This window comes from Lissotriton vulgaris, chromosome 10, assembly GCF_964263255.1.
Source record: "Lissotriton vulgaris chromosome 10, aLisVul1.2, whole genome shotgun sequence".
Lineage (NCBI taxonomy): Eukaryota > Metazoa > Chordata > Amphibia > Caudata > Salamandridae > Lissotriton > Lissotriton vulgaris.
This window is the reverse complement of record NC_141698.1, coordinates 152,785,128-152,801,205: the sequence shown is the minus strand read 5'-3', so window position 1 is coordinate 152,801,205 and position 16,078 is coordinate 152,785,128. Positions and strand designations below refer to the sequence as shown.

Here is a 16,078-nt window from a genome sequence, read left to right as displayed (position 1 = left end):
GACCACAACACGTCTCGCTTGTTGAAGTACCATATGGGAGTGGCGTTATCCATGGGCACCTGCACAAGCCTATCTCTGATGGTGGGCAGGAAGGCCCTCAATGCCAGGGGAATCATCCTCTTTTCCAACAAACTGATGAGGAGTTGAGTCTCCACAGGAGACGAGAGGCCTCTGATCTCCATCTCTCCCAGGTGTCCTTCCCAATTCAGACAGTGATGCATTTCTGACATCTGTCAGCTTTGGGTGGAATAAGGAGAGGGATCTGCCGCTGACCCAATAGCAGTCGAGTAGCCACCAGTGTAGATCTTTTGCAGCCTCCTCTGGCATCTGGATACAATTGGACATATTCTCCTGATGCTGTGCCTACTGGGATTTAATGACCCACTGCAGGGCCAGCATTTACCTCCTGGTATATTTGGCCAGCAGGATTCAGGCGGCAAACTCAGGAGCCTCAGAGTTATCTGCACTGATATCAAGGACAGAGGCTGAAATGTTCAAAGGCGGTTCCTCTGCAATGGTGGGGGAGTGTCGCCGCACTGGCGCAGAGCCAGCAGCTGAAAAATAAAACAATATTTTATTATCGTTTTAGTTTTCACCTGCTGGCTGAGCCAGCGTGTGTTTGGAGGGGCGGGGCTGGGCCATAGGAGGAAGGAGTGGAGTGCACTTCTAAGGGCGCTTGATTGTTTGGTCGGCAAAACAGGCATACACACTTAGGTTTCTCCAAACCAGCAGTATAGCACAGCTAGGTTGGATAAACAGCACTGACTCCCTGTGCCTGAGCGGAGCATCAAACTAGCCCTGCTCAGGCCAATCCCCGTGCTGCTCTCATAGTGTGAGCGGTACAAAAGGGGGTGGTAATGGATGGAGCATCTGAACCAATCAAACACTCACACCCAGTCAAAAGATCTGGGTTTGATCCATCACCGTTCTTTAGCCCACTCTGCCACCCCAGTTCAGACATGGCTATATGCAAATCAGTCTGACCCTGTGCCTCATGGGAACAGTCCAGCCCGAACTGCCAAGCCATGCCTTCCCTGGACCGGAAACAAGCTTCCGAGGACCGGTTTCTGGCATTCCAGCCGTCTTCAGCCCGGCTTGCTTGAATCCAGTGGCAAGTGAGCAAGGGACTCACGTCGGAGCATACCCTGCCACACTTATGGCGGCCAAAAGCGGTAAAATTGCCGCCAGAGCGTCTGGTAGGACAAAGGCTGATTCCGGCCGGAGATAGGGAATTCTGGCGTCGGGGTGATACCACGCATGTGCAAAACTGGATGGGCACCAAAATAATATAATCTAAGATCAGGCAGACCGAAGCCGCCCTGATCGCAGGGGAGAGTCATCACTCTCCACCTAACTCTGGGTTAACCGCCACCCCATACCAGTTTTATCAAATGGGACTGCAGAGTTAAAAAGAATTTCTTAGTGAGCGGGATAGAGATGTTTTGAAATAAATATAAACATTTAGGCAGTACTATCATTTTAATCAGTGAGACCCGCCCTGCCATGGATAGAGGGAGTTGGAGCCATGTCTCGACCTGTGTCTCCAGTCTGGCAACTGCTGTCCCATAGTTACGGCGGATGATCTGTTCAGTATTCAGGTGTATATGAATGCCTAGGTACCTAACCGAGTCGGTATTCCATTCCAGGGGGAATTCCAGATCCCACCTGACTGTGCTGGCAGTTAGCGGGAAGATTACAGATTTACGCCAGTTAATTTCCAACCCGGAATACACTCCAAAGAGCAAAATCTCCCAAATGAGGGGGTCCAAGTTAAGCTGGGGATTGCGAACATACAGAACAGTGTCATCTGCATACAGTGAGACTAATAGGGGGCCCGTACGAAACTGCAATCCACTGTGCAAATGTTTTTCCTGGAAGTGCCTTATAAGGGGGTCCATGGCTAAAATGAACAGTAGTGGTGACAGCGGGCAGCCCTGCCAGGTGCCGCGTGAGAGTGTGAAAGGTTGGGACAGCGTGCCATTCAAACGGAGCTGTGCCGTTGGCTGACTATATAGCAGAGCAGTAGTAGCAATGAAACCGAATGGCATTCCCATGCGTTGCATGATGGATAGAATGAAAGGCCACTCAAGGGAATCGAAAGCCTTTTTGGTATCTAGCAGGATGGCCACAGCAGGGGTATCTGTGTTGATTCTATGTAAGGTGTTAAACAACGTGCGCAGATTAAAGGCCGTCAAGCGGTGAGGTATGAAACCAGACTGGGCCGGGGAGATAATGGACTCCATCAACAAGGATAGTCGGCAGGCCAAAGCTTTTACCAAGATTTTGAAGTCCAGGTTAAGTAGTGACAGCGGACGATAGGAGCCGCATAATAGTGGGTCCTTACATGGCTTGGGGATGATGACCGCTTCTTGCAGGGTGGGTGGTAAGATCTGTCTTTCAAGGGCCTCTGTGTACATGGCGAGGAGCTGGGGAATCAATAAGCCCTTGTAGGCCTTATAAAAATCGGCAGAAAAGTCCCAGAGCGGAAGAACTCTTCAATGCCGATATTGCCTCATCTATGCTGTCCTCCGTGATGGGGATAGCCAGGAAGTCCTGCATAACCTTATCAAGGAGCACCAACACAACCTCAGACAGATAACTCTCCTGATCCGTGGTGTCAGTGCCCAACCTAGTGGCGTATAAGTCCTTGAAATAGGAAAGGAATTCCCCCTCGATGTCTAATGGCCAGAAAGGTGATGCCCCAGTGCGGACTTTAATTCAGGTATACATGCCTTGCCATAAGGGGGTCTGACCATTTGGGCCAGCAATTGGCCCGGTCTCTTGCCCTCGCCATACACTCTAGCATTGTGGTACTTCCCCATGTAGAGTATCTCCCTCTCAGCGTTATCTCTGAAATCAGCCAGGAGGGAGAGCCTGCGCGCGTCTAGCTCAGGCCCAGGATTCTGCATCAGATTGGTGTCTAATGTCCCCAATTGTCGCTCTATCCGGGCTAATGTGGCGCGAAGCTCTCGCAGTACTCCAGAGTTTTTGGATATGCACACCCCCCTTATGTAGGCTTTAAACCCCTCCCATAGCATTGCAGCAGTGTCTACTGAACCAGTGTTCAGGGTAAAGTACTCTTCAATTGCCTCCCGCAGACCCTCCCGGAACGCCTCATCCTCAAGCGCGGGACTGGGGAACCTCCACTGTCTTTCAAAACCCTCAGGGCGGGGAATCTTCAAAGTCAACAGTAGAGGTGAGTGGTCGGAGTATGTGCGCGATAGCCGACTAAATCAGTAGAAGCTAATCAGTAGTCCTGCCTAGTCCACGTGTTGTGACAGCTGTTGTAGTGTGTTAAGTCAGCGTCTAGGGGATTTAGCTTTCTGCCAATGTCAATGAGGGAGAAGTGTTCACAAAGCGATCTTAGTGCCTTTCTCGCACGAGGTTTGTGGTCAGGAGCATTGGATGTGGTGTCACACACTAAATCCTGGACAATGTTAAAATAGGCCCCTAGCAAAATGGGAACTGGACCGAGCTGCGCCAGCTTGGAGAGCAGGGAGTAGTAAAAATCTGGAGAATCAACATTAGGACCATAGACACAAACTAAGGCTAACTTGCGACCCAACAGAGAGCCCATCACAATGATGAATCTGCCTTCGTTGTCCTGCATGGCAGTAGTCAAATGAAACCGAAGTCGTTTGTGGATAAGTATAGCAGTGCCCCTAGCATAACTATTGTAGTTAGCAAATTATCCATGCGCGCCCCAGCCAACAGCAAATCGGGCCTGATCTGATGGGGGTAGGTGCGTCTCTTGCAAGAAGGCACCGTCCACTCTGTGGCGTAACAAGTACTGCCCTACCTGTCTCTTTTTCCTGGTGTTATTTAGGCCGCGCACATTCCAGGTAGCCAGAATAACCTCTGAGGGGCCAGAATTATGCCCTATCTGTGTCATGGGGTAATCTGGAGCAAGTATTGAAAAAAGTAGGGCCTAACAAACTCATCACAATCAGAAATCTGTGCAAGCAATAAAGTCGCAGCGCAACTAAGCTTTGTCCCACCCATACCTCCCTCCCAGCCTCCTCGCCCAACCAGAGAGGCCAAACCATCATTAAAGAATAACAGTGCAAAAATAAGATTTCCTCAGAAGAATTGAAAAGGAAACATAGGTAATACTTGGGGAATTCACATAACCATGTGTGGGTGTACACCATGAGGGGTAGTGGCAACGCCCCAAACAACGTAGTGGTAGTTGACATATAACATTAACAAATAAGTCCACGAAGTCCCTGCAAATCTTAAAACCGCACATGGATCAACACCAGACAACCAAATTAGCCATGTCCAGAACCAGAAAAAAGTTCCAAGCTTGCGTCTGAACCAGTCTGCGAAGGGGGCAGACCTTCCCCCTTGGTAGGGCGTTTATTATTTAGTTTGAACTTGTGGCAGAACTGCTGCACCTCCGCGGGGTTCTCAAACACTCGAGATCGTCCATTTACCTCCACTCGCACCCTGGCAGGGTACAACATGCCGTATTTCAATCCTAGGTTCCGGAGGGCCGCCTTGACACTGGTAAATTTCCGCCTGGCTTCCTGCACCATGATGGTGAAGTCTGGGTAGAAGGATAGTTTGAATCCCTGCCATAATGTCTCGCCCTGTTCCCTAGCCAGTCGTAGAGCGGTGTCACGGTCCCTGAAATTCATGACCCGAGCTTTTATGGGTCTAGGCGGGCACCCAGGGTTAGGACGCTGCCCCAGCGACCTATGAGTGCGCTCAACCACAAAGCCAGCAATGAAAGCCTCTCTCCCAAACAGGTAAATCAGGATCGTTTCCAGCAGCATGTCCATTCGGCCAGTAGCGGTAGAATCAGGGACACCTAGGATGCGCACGTTGTTGCGACGGCTGCGCACCTCCAAGTGCTCATTCTTGACCGCCACCTCCTTGAGAATGCTTTCCAGTCGATCAAGTCTTTTCAAGGATTGCGCTGTCCCGTCCTCCAGGTCAGAAGTGCGAGATTCCACTACGTCCAGCCTCCGGTCATGAGCTTGTATCTTGGACCCTAGTTCCGCCATGTGCTTGTCCAGGGTATCGAACCGTACGTCCAGAGCCCGGAATCCAGCTCTCATTTCTTGCAGCAACAAACCCAGCTGGGGAGCGTCTCCTTCTGGAGCGGACGTTTTCTGGCCGTCTTCAGCCATGGAGTCTGTGGGGTCTTGATCAGTGACCTTTTCAAAAGGGAGAAGGCGCTGCTTGGGATCCTTGCGGCCCACTCCGCAGCTGCTACCACCTGGCGCCGCGCAGTCGTACTACGGCGCCCAATCTAGTCAGGGCTGCAGTGGGGTCCGAACTGGCGCAGATAAAGAATCCGGGATGGGCCAGACGTTTGCTGATCTGAAGGCCTCAAGGTCCGGACCAGGGTGCGGATGATCACCGCGGTGCAGTGACTAAGGAAGATGGTCTATATGTGGGGAGGCTCAGACAGAACGGGGCTCAGTGCAGCAGAAGCGCGTCGCAGGCCGATGTATCGGGTCCAGTGTTGCGTGGGAGGAGGAGGGAGCAACGTGTCCAGCTCCCGTCGCCAAGGTGCATGTGAGCCAGCCAGAGCAGCTCCGCTTAGTGTAATAGCTTACTGGCATGCAGGTGCGTGGACAAGAAGGTGTTTAAAGGGGCAAGAGGGGCAAGGCCGCAGAAGTCCGACGTGCAGGCCTCTGGCAGTGGGATTTAGGCAGTTAGCATTGTATATAAGCTACCCCTCTGAATAGCCTCTGAAATTTCTTTACTGCTGATGTAATTGCTTGGCTGGAAACAGTAGTCCCATAGATCATGCTGAACCACGACAATCCTTACATCGCTCTAAATAAAAAAGCAGTTTCTCCCCAACAAGCTGGACCCATTAAAGGGCATATACATTAGGGAGGCTTACATATCTCCTAAAAATCTTTTTGCTCTCATCTAGATGAGCCTCCTATGTTCAACACTGTGCAAATAGATCTACCAATGCAGTTTGTAGTGTCTAAGCGGGTATACAGTACATTCTTGGCTGTGTTCTGGCTATCTTGTATTGTTTGGGGGAAAAAAGGTCCTGTGGTTTAACGGGAAGGCCATGTCCCACAAAGCATTGGTGTTCCTAGTGCTTTATGGTTACATATGGTTGCAAGTGGGGCCCACTAGCACACATTTCTGGAGACAGGGTATTGATATTTCGTCATCAGAGAGTGACACAGAACAATAGAGAGAAAACACACAGGAAGAAGGAAAGAAGGAGGAGAGAAAGAAAGAAAAAATTTGACAAAGACAGAAAGCAGGAGCCTGCAAGAGGGAGATAAATGGGCAGGGAGTGTTTAGTGTTGGATTAAATAAGCATGATGTGGAATTGTTTCAGAACTAATTCTCTTCTCAATTGGTTGCCTTTTGGCTGTGTTTCTGGTGTTTTGGGCGCAGACCTACTCCTTCGGGAGTTCATTCCAGCGCGATATAAACCCGTAAATAAATAAATAAATAAATCAAGACTTCCAGCCTTAATTTTCAGCACCTCGACCTTCCATGGAGCCAGAGAGAGCTTCTGAGCAAAACTCTGGTCATCAACACTTACGGCCTGGGTTGGAAAGCTTTCCCACCTAGGGCCTGATTCCGATGCGGTTAGGAAGGCCTCCTAATGGCATTTGCTCCTTCCAAATCGGATCGGGAACGACCCAGGGCCCAATTATGATTCGGTTAGGAACATATGCTCCCATTGAAGTCAATGGGAGTCCAACCAAATCATATCGGGAAGCATCCGGATGCATTGTACTCCGTCCGCCGGCTTGTCCCGATCCGAGTGGGTTGGAAACCATTTCCAACCCGATTAAGTCGGAAAGCATTTCCAACCTGCATCAGAATCAGCCCCTTAGTGTTTTACAAATTTAGCAGTGGGTGTACCTACTAAAAAAGAATAGTGCATTGAGAAATATGAGGGCTACGCTGGCAGAGAACAATATCCTACTTGTCATCATTAGTATCAATAGAAAAATTAGGTAAGTACTGAGCTGTATCAGAATCAGATCCAAAACAGTTATGGCATTGCAGGAGAGGCCTTGGAGTGATGGCTCACTGTATCAGAACTGCATCTTTGTTATTTTGTGGCATGACATAGGCCTGGAGTGGGTTTATCTTGGTTCGGGATCAAAGACCAGCATCGGAATTGAATTCCGCACCCACACTGAAACGGATAGAACAGATGTGGACAGTTGTGCACGTGTGGTAGTTGAAACAATGCTAGTATGGGCCAGGTAACTGGTCTGAGGAGAAGTTGGACGTGGACCTGGAAGAAGTCTGACCATGAGCACTTATGGCTCTGAGGTGCCTAAAGGCGCACCAGTGGAGACCAGAAGTGCATGAAAAAATTGCTGAACAGCTTCTTTGAATGCCAATATTTGCTGCAGAGTCAACAAAATTTGCGCAAGGACCAATTATCTGAATCAGATTAGATTAAGGTGCCAGCAGGCTAGAATCTTTAGCTTGATGCCCTAACGCATTCGCATATGACTTTGAATGACAGGATGGGGTCATGTCCTACTTATCTTTCTTGCACTCTCAGTGTCTCTACAACTTGAACTTACCATAAAACTTCAACCTGGAGCTTGACCCTACTCAGGAACAGCCACGAGAATGAGACATAAGTGGCCCTGTAACTTGAAGCCGGACTTGTGTTTTGACTGCAACCTCTTCCTATGTTCAGTGATATAGAGCTTCACCCCTCATTTCCAGCATCATGTTTGCATGTATAAGGCTGCCAGAGTAAAAAACCACCACAAGCATACGTGTGTGGGCCTCCAGCAACCTCAGCACAGTTTGAATCCTGTTGAGATTGATGAGAACATTTTCCCTAGCACTCTATGGTAGTAGGAACTTGAATTCTTTGGAAGACTGACAAGTTAGGAGCCTATCTCTGGATTGCATTAAAGAGCATGGAAAGAAAGGAACTGATGTAAGTGCACAGGGTTTATGATTATTTGAGGCTCCCCACTGTCAAATTGAGGGCGGTATGGAGTTACCAAAGACCCACACAGCACCATCTACCACCCTGGAGCATTGCTAGAAAAATTATCTAGATCTAGTCTGGTGCTTGGGAGCATTCTAAAGTTGAGGCTTCTGCAGTTAGAAGCATCCATCAGAAACATACATATAATAGATGTGGAGAAAGCATTTCATCGATGTAGAGTGAGATATTAGAGCAAATATCCATTACCCATAAAACTGTTTAGTGCTGCCGCCTCTATAACTTTCCAAGATGTAGTCTGTTCTAATTTGTGAAAGATACTGCCATCAGGTAAAGTGCATTATTAGTCTGTAGGCAGGGATAATTAATGCCTGGAGATCCTCACAGTTTTAAGATAAGACCTGATCTGATATTTAGTAGGTATGGCAATTGCCCATTCAGTCCCCTTCAGATGAAAAATGCGTCTTTGCTAGAATGAGATCGTTTTCCCCCCAAAAAATGTCATTGCTTTCAGTGGAACTCAACTAGGTACATTTCGTAATGCATTTCCTGCCATCAACAGCACAATACCATAATAATATAGGATCATCACTAGTTGGGTTTGATGGATGTCTTGTCTATTATTATAGAGAGAGTGAACAGCTATAAATTCTCTAGTGGCAGTTGTATTTCATGTGAATGCTTCCTTTTATCCTAAAGAATCTTGTAAATGAGGAAGTACCAGAAAGGTTGTAGCTTAATTTACAGAGCAGCATGTCACACTGAGGGCTAAACTTGCCCAGCTAGGAGGACAGTTCTGATCCAAAATCCTCTCCCGAATTGCCTTGTGAATACATATGCCCAAACGGGTTCTGTTTAAGATCTATGATGCTTGTCTGTGACAGTTGGGAGGGCAAGTAGTAGCCACTTACATATCAAAAACATATAAAAGCCATGTCAGTTGATGGCACTCTATCTGATCACTCCTGGATACGACAACTTCATAATAATAGAAGGTTGGAATCCTTCTCCAAGTGTTTGTGTGTTCATTTTCTTTGTGTATCCATTTTTCTTTTCTGATCCCTTTTATAATGAGTAGGCTGTGTATAATTTCTCAATCATGTCTGTCACGTGGGTATCCTTAGCCTCTTGTGCATGCAGTCAGTATGCAGTCACACTTGTTACTCACTATTATAACAGCAGATAATGTGGAGTTAAGCAACAGAGTGTGTTTGGACTTTGGTTCAAAGAACATAGAAAACAGGATACATGGGGGAAAGGTCAAAGAACTTTGACGGGTGGGCATATGCCTTTGGCCAAACTGAATGTACCTGGGACATTTTCATGCATATCATCATACTGTAATGTTAGAAGGAAATGAAGTTCTTTGCTAACAGTCATAATGTAAGTATGAAAGCTTGATTTGAAACTTAACCACTGGACCATATTATAAAGTTACCATTCCTTTACAAAGTGCATGCAATAATATTTATTTTTAAAGTTGTTGCTTACGCTGGAAAGTCTGCGGCATACTGCCATCCTTCACGATCAGATCCACCCGAAATGTTAAAATCAATATGCCAGTCTGAGACCTAGAACCAAAACATAGTGTATTATCAGAACACATTTGCCAAACTGGAGAATTTCCAGCATTCAAAGCCAACAATTACTTAGTAACTGGAGACTGAATCTTTCCTGCCCATTTCCAGCCCCTCATCCTATGCTGCTTGCCATGAATCAATATCCAGACCACCTTCTGGAATCCCTGCAACTCTTAGGGAGACATACACAAGGATCTTCTCTCTTGCCAGTACTTTTCAATATCCACCAAAACTTCGTCTGACTGATAACAGACAACCACAACTTGCTTTACCACACCAATGCCCTTGACACCCAAATTTACCAACACGCCTGGAAAAAATCCAATATCAATCTCTTGAACCTTGTGTGGTTTCCATCAACAGATGCAACAAGTGTTTCTTAATACTAACTGCACCACTAACCTAAGGGTAGTGTGTTACGTGTGTAAATGTGATCAGTAAGGCTGTCTATTCAACTCATTCAAAATCTGTTAATTAACCGCAGTACTAAGGAAAAGTTCACGAATTCTCCTTCATCAAATCAACTACGCTGTCAACTATAAACAACTGAGAATCCCTTGTGTCCTGCTCTTGGCAATTCCTCCACCTTCACTCCAAATTCTCTTACAACCACTTAGATAATTGACTAAAAAACAACACATCCATTAGCTCTCTCATGAGAAGAAGTCTACCCAATTAGAACCACAATATTAACGGCAAGAGTTTACAGGTCTGACAAACCATAATCACATATAAATCCAATAGTTCTATATTACCTGCAATTTATTTATTTACAAAAGAATGACTCACCATATAATTTAGTTAAGGAAGTTTCTTATTTGGGATAAGTTTATATTTCATTTATTGATGGTGAAATTTGAAAACCCATTAATTTTAGAGATTGGCCACTTATTTGAATACACCATTGCAACATTGTTGTAATCTACAACATGTCATTTCCTAGTTTATACTTTATATTTATGTAACATGACCTCCTCGTTTAAAGTCTTCATAAACATATTTTGTTAACAAATGTATTCTCAGATAATCCGCTTAAGCATTATTCATAGCTCCACAAATAACTATTTGAAGAAAAGCTAAAGCTAACTTGCTTGACATCAGGACATCTCCGATAACACATGAGTGGTAGAATGTACAAAGCATAATTTGGTCTTGTATTAATTGGGGTCAATAAACAGAACCGTTTAGATAGTGTCACCAGAGTTACAAACTTACTAACTAGTTGCCGCAGGGCTGGATGAGTAGGACACAACTTTGCACCAGACAGTGTTCTTTTTGTATGTATTTTCAAAAAGTAAATCCCAAAATGGGAGTCATCTCCTATGGAGTGGGGAGCATTATTTGGTTTTTATCGTCTCTCACCCCCAGCGCTTGCCTGACCGGGACAGATAGTAAAATTGAAATGGCTACATGTCTGCCCATCCTGATTGGGTGGGGGGACATGTAGTCATTTATTTAACTACCCTTTTTTTATCAGGCTGTCGGAGAGAGATTTGACTATGGCAGTGATGGGAGTATTTACCAAACTGAAGGTACTTGTGCATTTAAATTGGGAGGGTGGACTTTCATGGAGGTGGAATATATACCGTAAACATGTAAGTCGACCGTAAATCATAATTGCAATTATTCTGCCATTTTATTATATAAAGAGTGAAGTATTTGCACCTCCATTGCTGTAAATTGAACTCTTAAGATCAGTTTATGCTTTCTCTGGCTGTCCGGTTACTTTTTTGCCTAATAATTTGGTTTGCTCAATAATTTTAACATTTTGAAATGCAAAAGTTACTTACCCATGACCACTGTGGTGATGGCGGCTTTGTATTCACTTTTGTGCACTCCTGCAAACCAGATGCATCACTCCACATGTATCTGTCTGTTGGTAGACCTCTGTAGCACAGAAAAGGAATGAAACAAAAGACAATAAATCAACAAATAGCTCCTAGTTGTGTATTTTGGTTTCCTTTCTAATCTCTATGTTCGCCAACCAGTAAACAAACAAGTTCTGGTTTTACATTTTAATGGCATCTAAAGAAGAACTGTTCTGCAGAGCTAAATGAAAGATGTTTACATGTTAACAATGTAATTTTTCTAACATTTTCGGTCAAATATGTAGACAAATCAGTAGACAAATAGTGGTTTTGACCTGTCAAATTGATAAACTTTATCCTCCACCCCATCTGTTAAATATTAATGTATTACAATATTTTGTTTTGCACCACAAACTTGTAGAAGTTATTTGAGTATTTGAGCTTGTGGGCTTACAGAATAATATACCTTTTTACCTTCCTGTTGGATGCAAAGCATGCCTTGGACATGTGAAATTATTGACATGAAAGTTGCCTGTACAGAGGATGCAATCGAAATATGAAAAAGAGGGTCATTTGTTGCCATGGAAATCAAAAAAGGACAGGCATGCACAGAAGCCTGAAGAACTTCAACAGCAATCAATGCTTGAGGACTGTGCCATTCAGAGGCTTTTTTATCAATAGTGCAGCAGGTGCAGAGCCCAGGCTACCCCAATTATGACAGTTTTTTGCTATTGATCCAAAGGACGGCAAGTAATGACCCTCTCAAACTCTTTCTACACCACTGGAGTCATTTTCTCTATGTTCCAGTTGAAATAACGGTTAAACAATTCAGCAAAGCAGCAAGGGCAACCCAACACCGAACTCAGATCATTTGGAATATCCCCTTTATCTCAAACGAAGACTAACCACCACTACTTTCAAAGGTCATATTCTTTGGAAAGTGATCTCTCACCAAACGAAAGTTTCATAAAGCAGATAAGATCTCAACCAGGAGAAACACACCTGGCGGTAGAATGATCATAGTGGATTTGAAAAGCATGATATGATTAACACCACAGACACTATAGGGTTGGACTTAAGGGTAAAATGTGGCAAAATTATTATCATTCTGGACCTGAGCCAGGCCTTCCAGCAAAGCAGACTGTAGCTGCAATCTATTAACAAGCATTTGCAATGCAATAGGCCTCGCAGCATTAAAGTTTGAGTTATTGGCATTGTATGTGACAATGTCTTGCTTTAAATTTTTAGCAAAGTCTGTATTGGTGTATAAAGATGATTTGCAAGATGCTAGCTGTTGCAAAATATTAAGCAATGTTGGCAATAATATTATACTATAATAATATTGTAAGTTACTGTTGTACTTATATGCATTTTGTGATGGTGTGAGAGCGCAGGTTTTGTGATGGTGTGAGAGTGCAGGTTTTGGGATGGTGTGAGAGCACAGGCTTTGGGACAGTCTGGGATTGTTGGCTCTTGTGATGGTGTGAGAGCGCAGGCTTTGGGACAATCTGGGATTGTTGGCTCTTGTGATGGTATGAGAGCGCAGGCTTTGGGACAGTCTGGGATTGTTGGCTCTTGTGATGGTGTGAGAGCGCAGGCTTTGGAGCGGGTTGGGCTTGCTGGCTTTTGTGATATTATACTATAATAATATTGTAAGTTACTGTTGTACTTATATGCATTTTGTGATGGTGTGAGAGCGCAGGTTTTGTGATGGTGTGAGAGTGCAGGTTTTGGGATGGTGTGAGAGCGCAGGCTTTGGGACAGTCTGGGATTGTTGGCTCTTGTGATGGTGTGAGAGCGCAGGCTTTGGGACAATCTGGGATTGTTGGCTCTTGTGATGGTGTGAGAGCGCAGGCTTTGGGACAATCTGGGATTGTTGGCTCTTGTGATGGTGTGAGAGCGCAGGCTTTGGAGCGGGTTGGGCTTGCTGGCTTTTGTGATATTATACTATAATAATATTGTAAGTTACTGTTGTACTTATATGCATTTTGTGATGGTGTGAGAGCGCAGGTTTTGTGATGGTGTGAGAGTGCAGGTTTTGGGATGGTGTGAGAGCGCAGGCTTTGGGACAGTCTGGGATTGTTGGCTCTTGTGATGGTGTGAGAGCGCAGACTTTGGGACAATCTGGGATTGTTGGCTCTTGTGATGGTGTGAGAGCGCAGGCTTTGGGACAGACTGGGATTGTTGGCTCTTGTGATGGTGTGAGAGCGCAGGCTTTGGAGCGGGTTGGGCTTGCTGGCTTTTGTGATATTATACTATAATAATATTGTACGTTACTGTTGTACTTATATGCATTTTGTGATGGTGTGAGAGCGCAGGATTTGTGATGGTGTGAGAGTGCAGGTTTTGTGATGGTGTGAGAGCGCAGGCTTTGGGACAGTCTGGCACAGCAGAAAATGAGCACTTTTTATAGCACCCAAAGCAACCAAGAGCTCTGTGATTCACCACTACAGTTTGTAGAGTCCCAGATTACAGGATGTGGAACATTTCAGGGGGAAGGGCAATAAATGCATTTTGGGAAAGCTGGTACCCACAATTTAGAAAACTTTTGTGAATTTCTTAATATTTTTCCAAGACCTGGGCCTATTCTGGACTTGCCTTTTGCTTTTATGCGCAATACCGACTGTATCAGTTTGAAGGGCAGCTGGTGTATTACGAAGCATAAGTTTACCCAGATACACCTATACTCCTAGCCTAAAGTACATTTTCCTTAAGATCACTGCCACACGAAATATTTTTTGTTGTAGAACAATAACTTTGGTACGAATGGACACAAAACTAAACTGATGTATGGTGAAGTAGGCATTTTCAGGGCAGGTTCCAGCTCTGGGTAAAACCATTCAGCAATGGGATCCCAAATTGCCTTCACTTTCTTGCTGTACAAAACCATTTGTGTCGCCTCAGCTGGCACTGCCAGTACAGGCTTGCACCATTACACTAGTCTGAACAAAGGGAGTTTAAGACAATAGTCCTTGGGGACTAATGTGTATTTATTATTTTATTGGTTAATAGGTGAGGAAAAATCTGATCAATTATCGATTGTTATGGGAAAGGGGTTAGGTACTTTGTGCAAAGCCCGCTACAGCTCACTGCAGGTGACCTGTTTGCATGGGGGGGGGGGGCGGGGGGGGGACGTAGATGAAGGCCAACCAGAAATCCGGAGACATCCCTCCCAATGGCGACCACTGAAATGCGATTGATGTTTAATGGCTTTAGTGATTAATAGCGTGTATTCAATATTTGGTTAAGAAATGTTTTTTATAAATTAGGATGAAGGCGCGTTACACTCGAGATCTTGGAATAATGTATGCATCAGTGCGGTATGCCAAAATAATTATGTTTGACCTGAACCGACTGGCCGTTTTTCGATTGCAAAAATCTTCTCTATCTATGAATCACAGTCCTGTTATGTAATCAGTATGAGTTGCAGTGCGCTGGGGAGAGTAGCGTGTTTATAGTAAATGTATCACTTCAAAGCATCTCCAAGTCAGCCATGAGTGCTAACCACGATAATACTCGTAACAGTACACAATAGCCGGTACCCTTGATTTACATCGAAGTACCGTACTTCACGAATGAACACTTTGTTCAAGCTCCCACTACATTACGGGGCTGGGAAACAGTGTTGTTTTACGTGTGTACAATTTCCCTGCCGAAGCTAGACTTTCCCACCCAGGGTGTTTTCAATTTAGTGTAAAGACCTACAATCATAAACCTGTAATAGTAAACACACTACAAATTCTATAACCTCTACCCATGCCTTCACAAATTAAAATTCGGCGTTCTCAAAATGACGGAGCTAAAGTCCAGGGCTAATGGATAAAGGCTTGCTGCATGGACGATCATCAATACAAATGCCAACATGGCCAACTCAAGGTACCATCCTCCCAATGTCTGTTCAATACTACTAAACCAGGAATACAAAAAAAGTCCGTTATCGGCTGCGCTTATAAACGATCAACACAGATCTAGGTGAAAGCGATATATGAAACCAGAACCCAATGATCTCAGAGATACTGAAGCCTACATACCGCCCGAAGGGACATGAGTAGAACGAGCAGCAATAAATAGAGACATACAAGGAAGACCGGCTCACCAGAAGAGCATTAAATATAAATAGAACTTCGGGCAGCTGCAAAACGCCACTATAAAATCAACAATTAGGAGCTAAACCAAAGAACAGGAAATGGCTCACAGTGGAACTTATAACAAACAATCACCGTACAGGTGTCAAAAACAAAAAGTATTTGCAATCCTCAGAGTGGAAGGTCTGTGGCTCTTAGTCGCTCTCCACCTCGATGTCATCATTATCGCTCATGGTCTTATCTGCCTGGGACAGATACGAGTGTGGGGCTGGAGGAGGACAGACGGGGCAGCAGAGCACCAGAGTGCAGCAGCGAGCAATGGACACAGCAGACTAAATTAATAAAAATGTTATGCTCATGGCGGCCGTAAGGGATTTAAATAGAAACAAGCCAGCAACAAAACAAAAAAATGCGTGGTGAAAACGAGGCCTGACACGCAAACAGGATTTCCGGCCGGTGGAAAGGAGAGGCGTGACACGCAGGCAATGTCCTTAAGGGGGCGGAGTAAGGAGCGGGCTGCGGAGTCTGGGCAGGACAAGAGGAGCGGGTGAGGGGGGGGTCGGGGCACATTGACGGTGCCCGCCCTCCCCCCCCTGGGAGATAGCTGGAAAGGAGTGAAGAGGACCCAGCAGCAGCCCGCAAGGAGCGGCTCACACCGGGGAGGGGGGCACCCTGCACCAGCGAGCGACC

General features: G+C 45.4%; 1 protein-coding gene across 2 annotated transcripts in view; it reads right to left on the bottom strand.

Annotated features, from left to right (window-relative positions):
* Positions 1-16,078, bottom strand: part of TECPR1 (tectonin beta-propeller repeat containing 1) — a 575,261-nt gene that overhangs the window by 254,901 nt on the left and 304,282 nt on the right. For both annotated transcript variants that reach the window (XM_086940729.1, XM_086940728.1), the window contains exons 17-18: positions 11,286-11,382; positions 9,407-9,486 (exon numbers count right to left, since the gene is read on the bottom strand). In XM_086940729.1, coding sequence (XP_086796855.1) covers positions 9,407-9,486; positions 11,286-11,382 — 177 coding nt within the window. The remainder of the gene's footprint in view (positions 1-9,406; positions 9,487-11,285; positions 11,383-16,078) is intronic.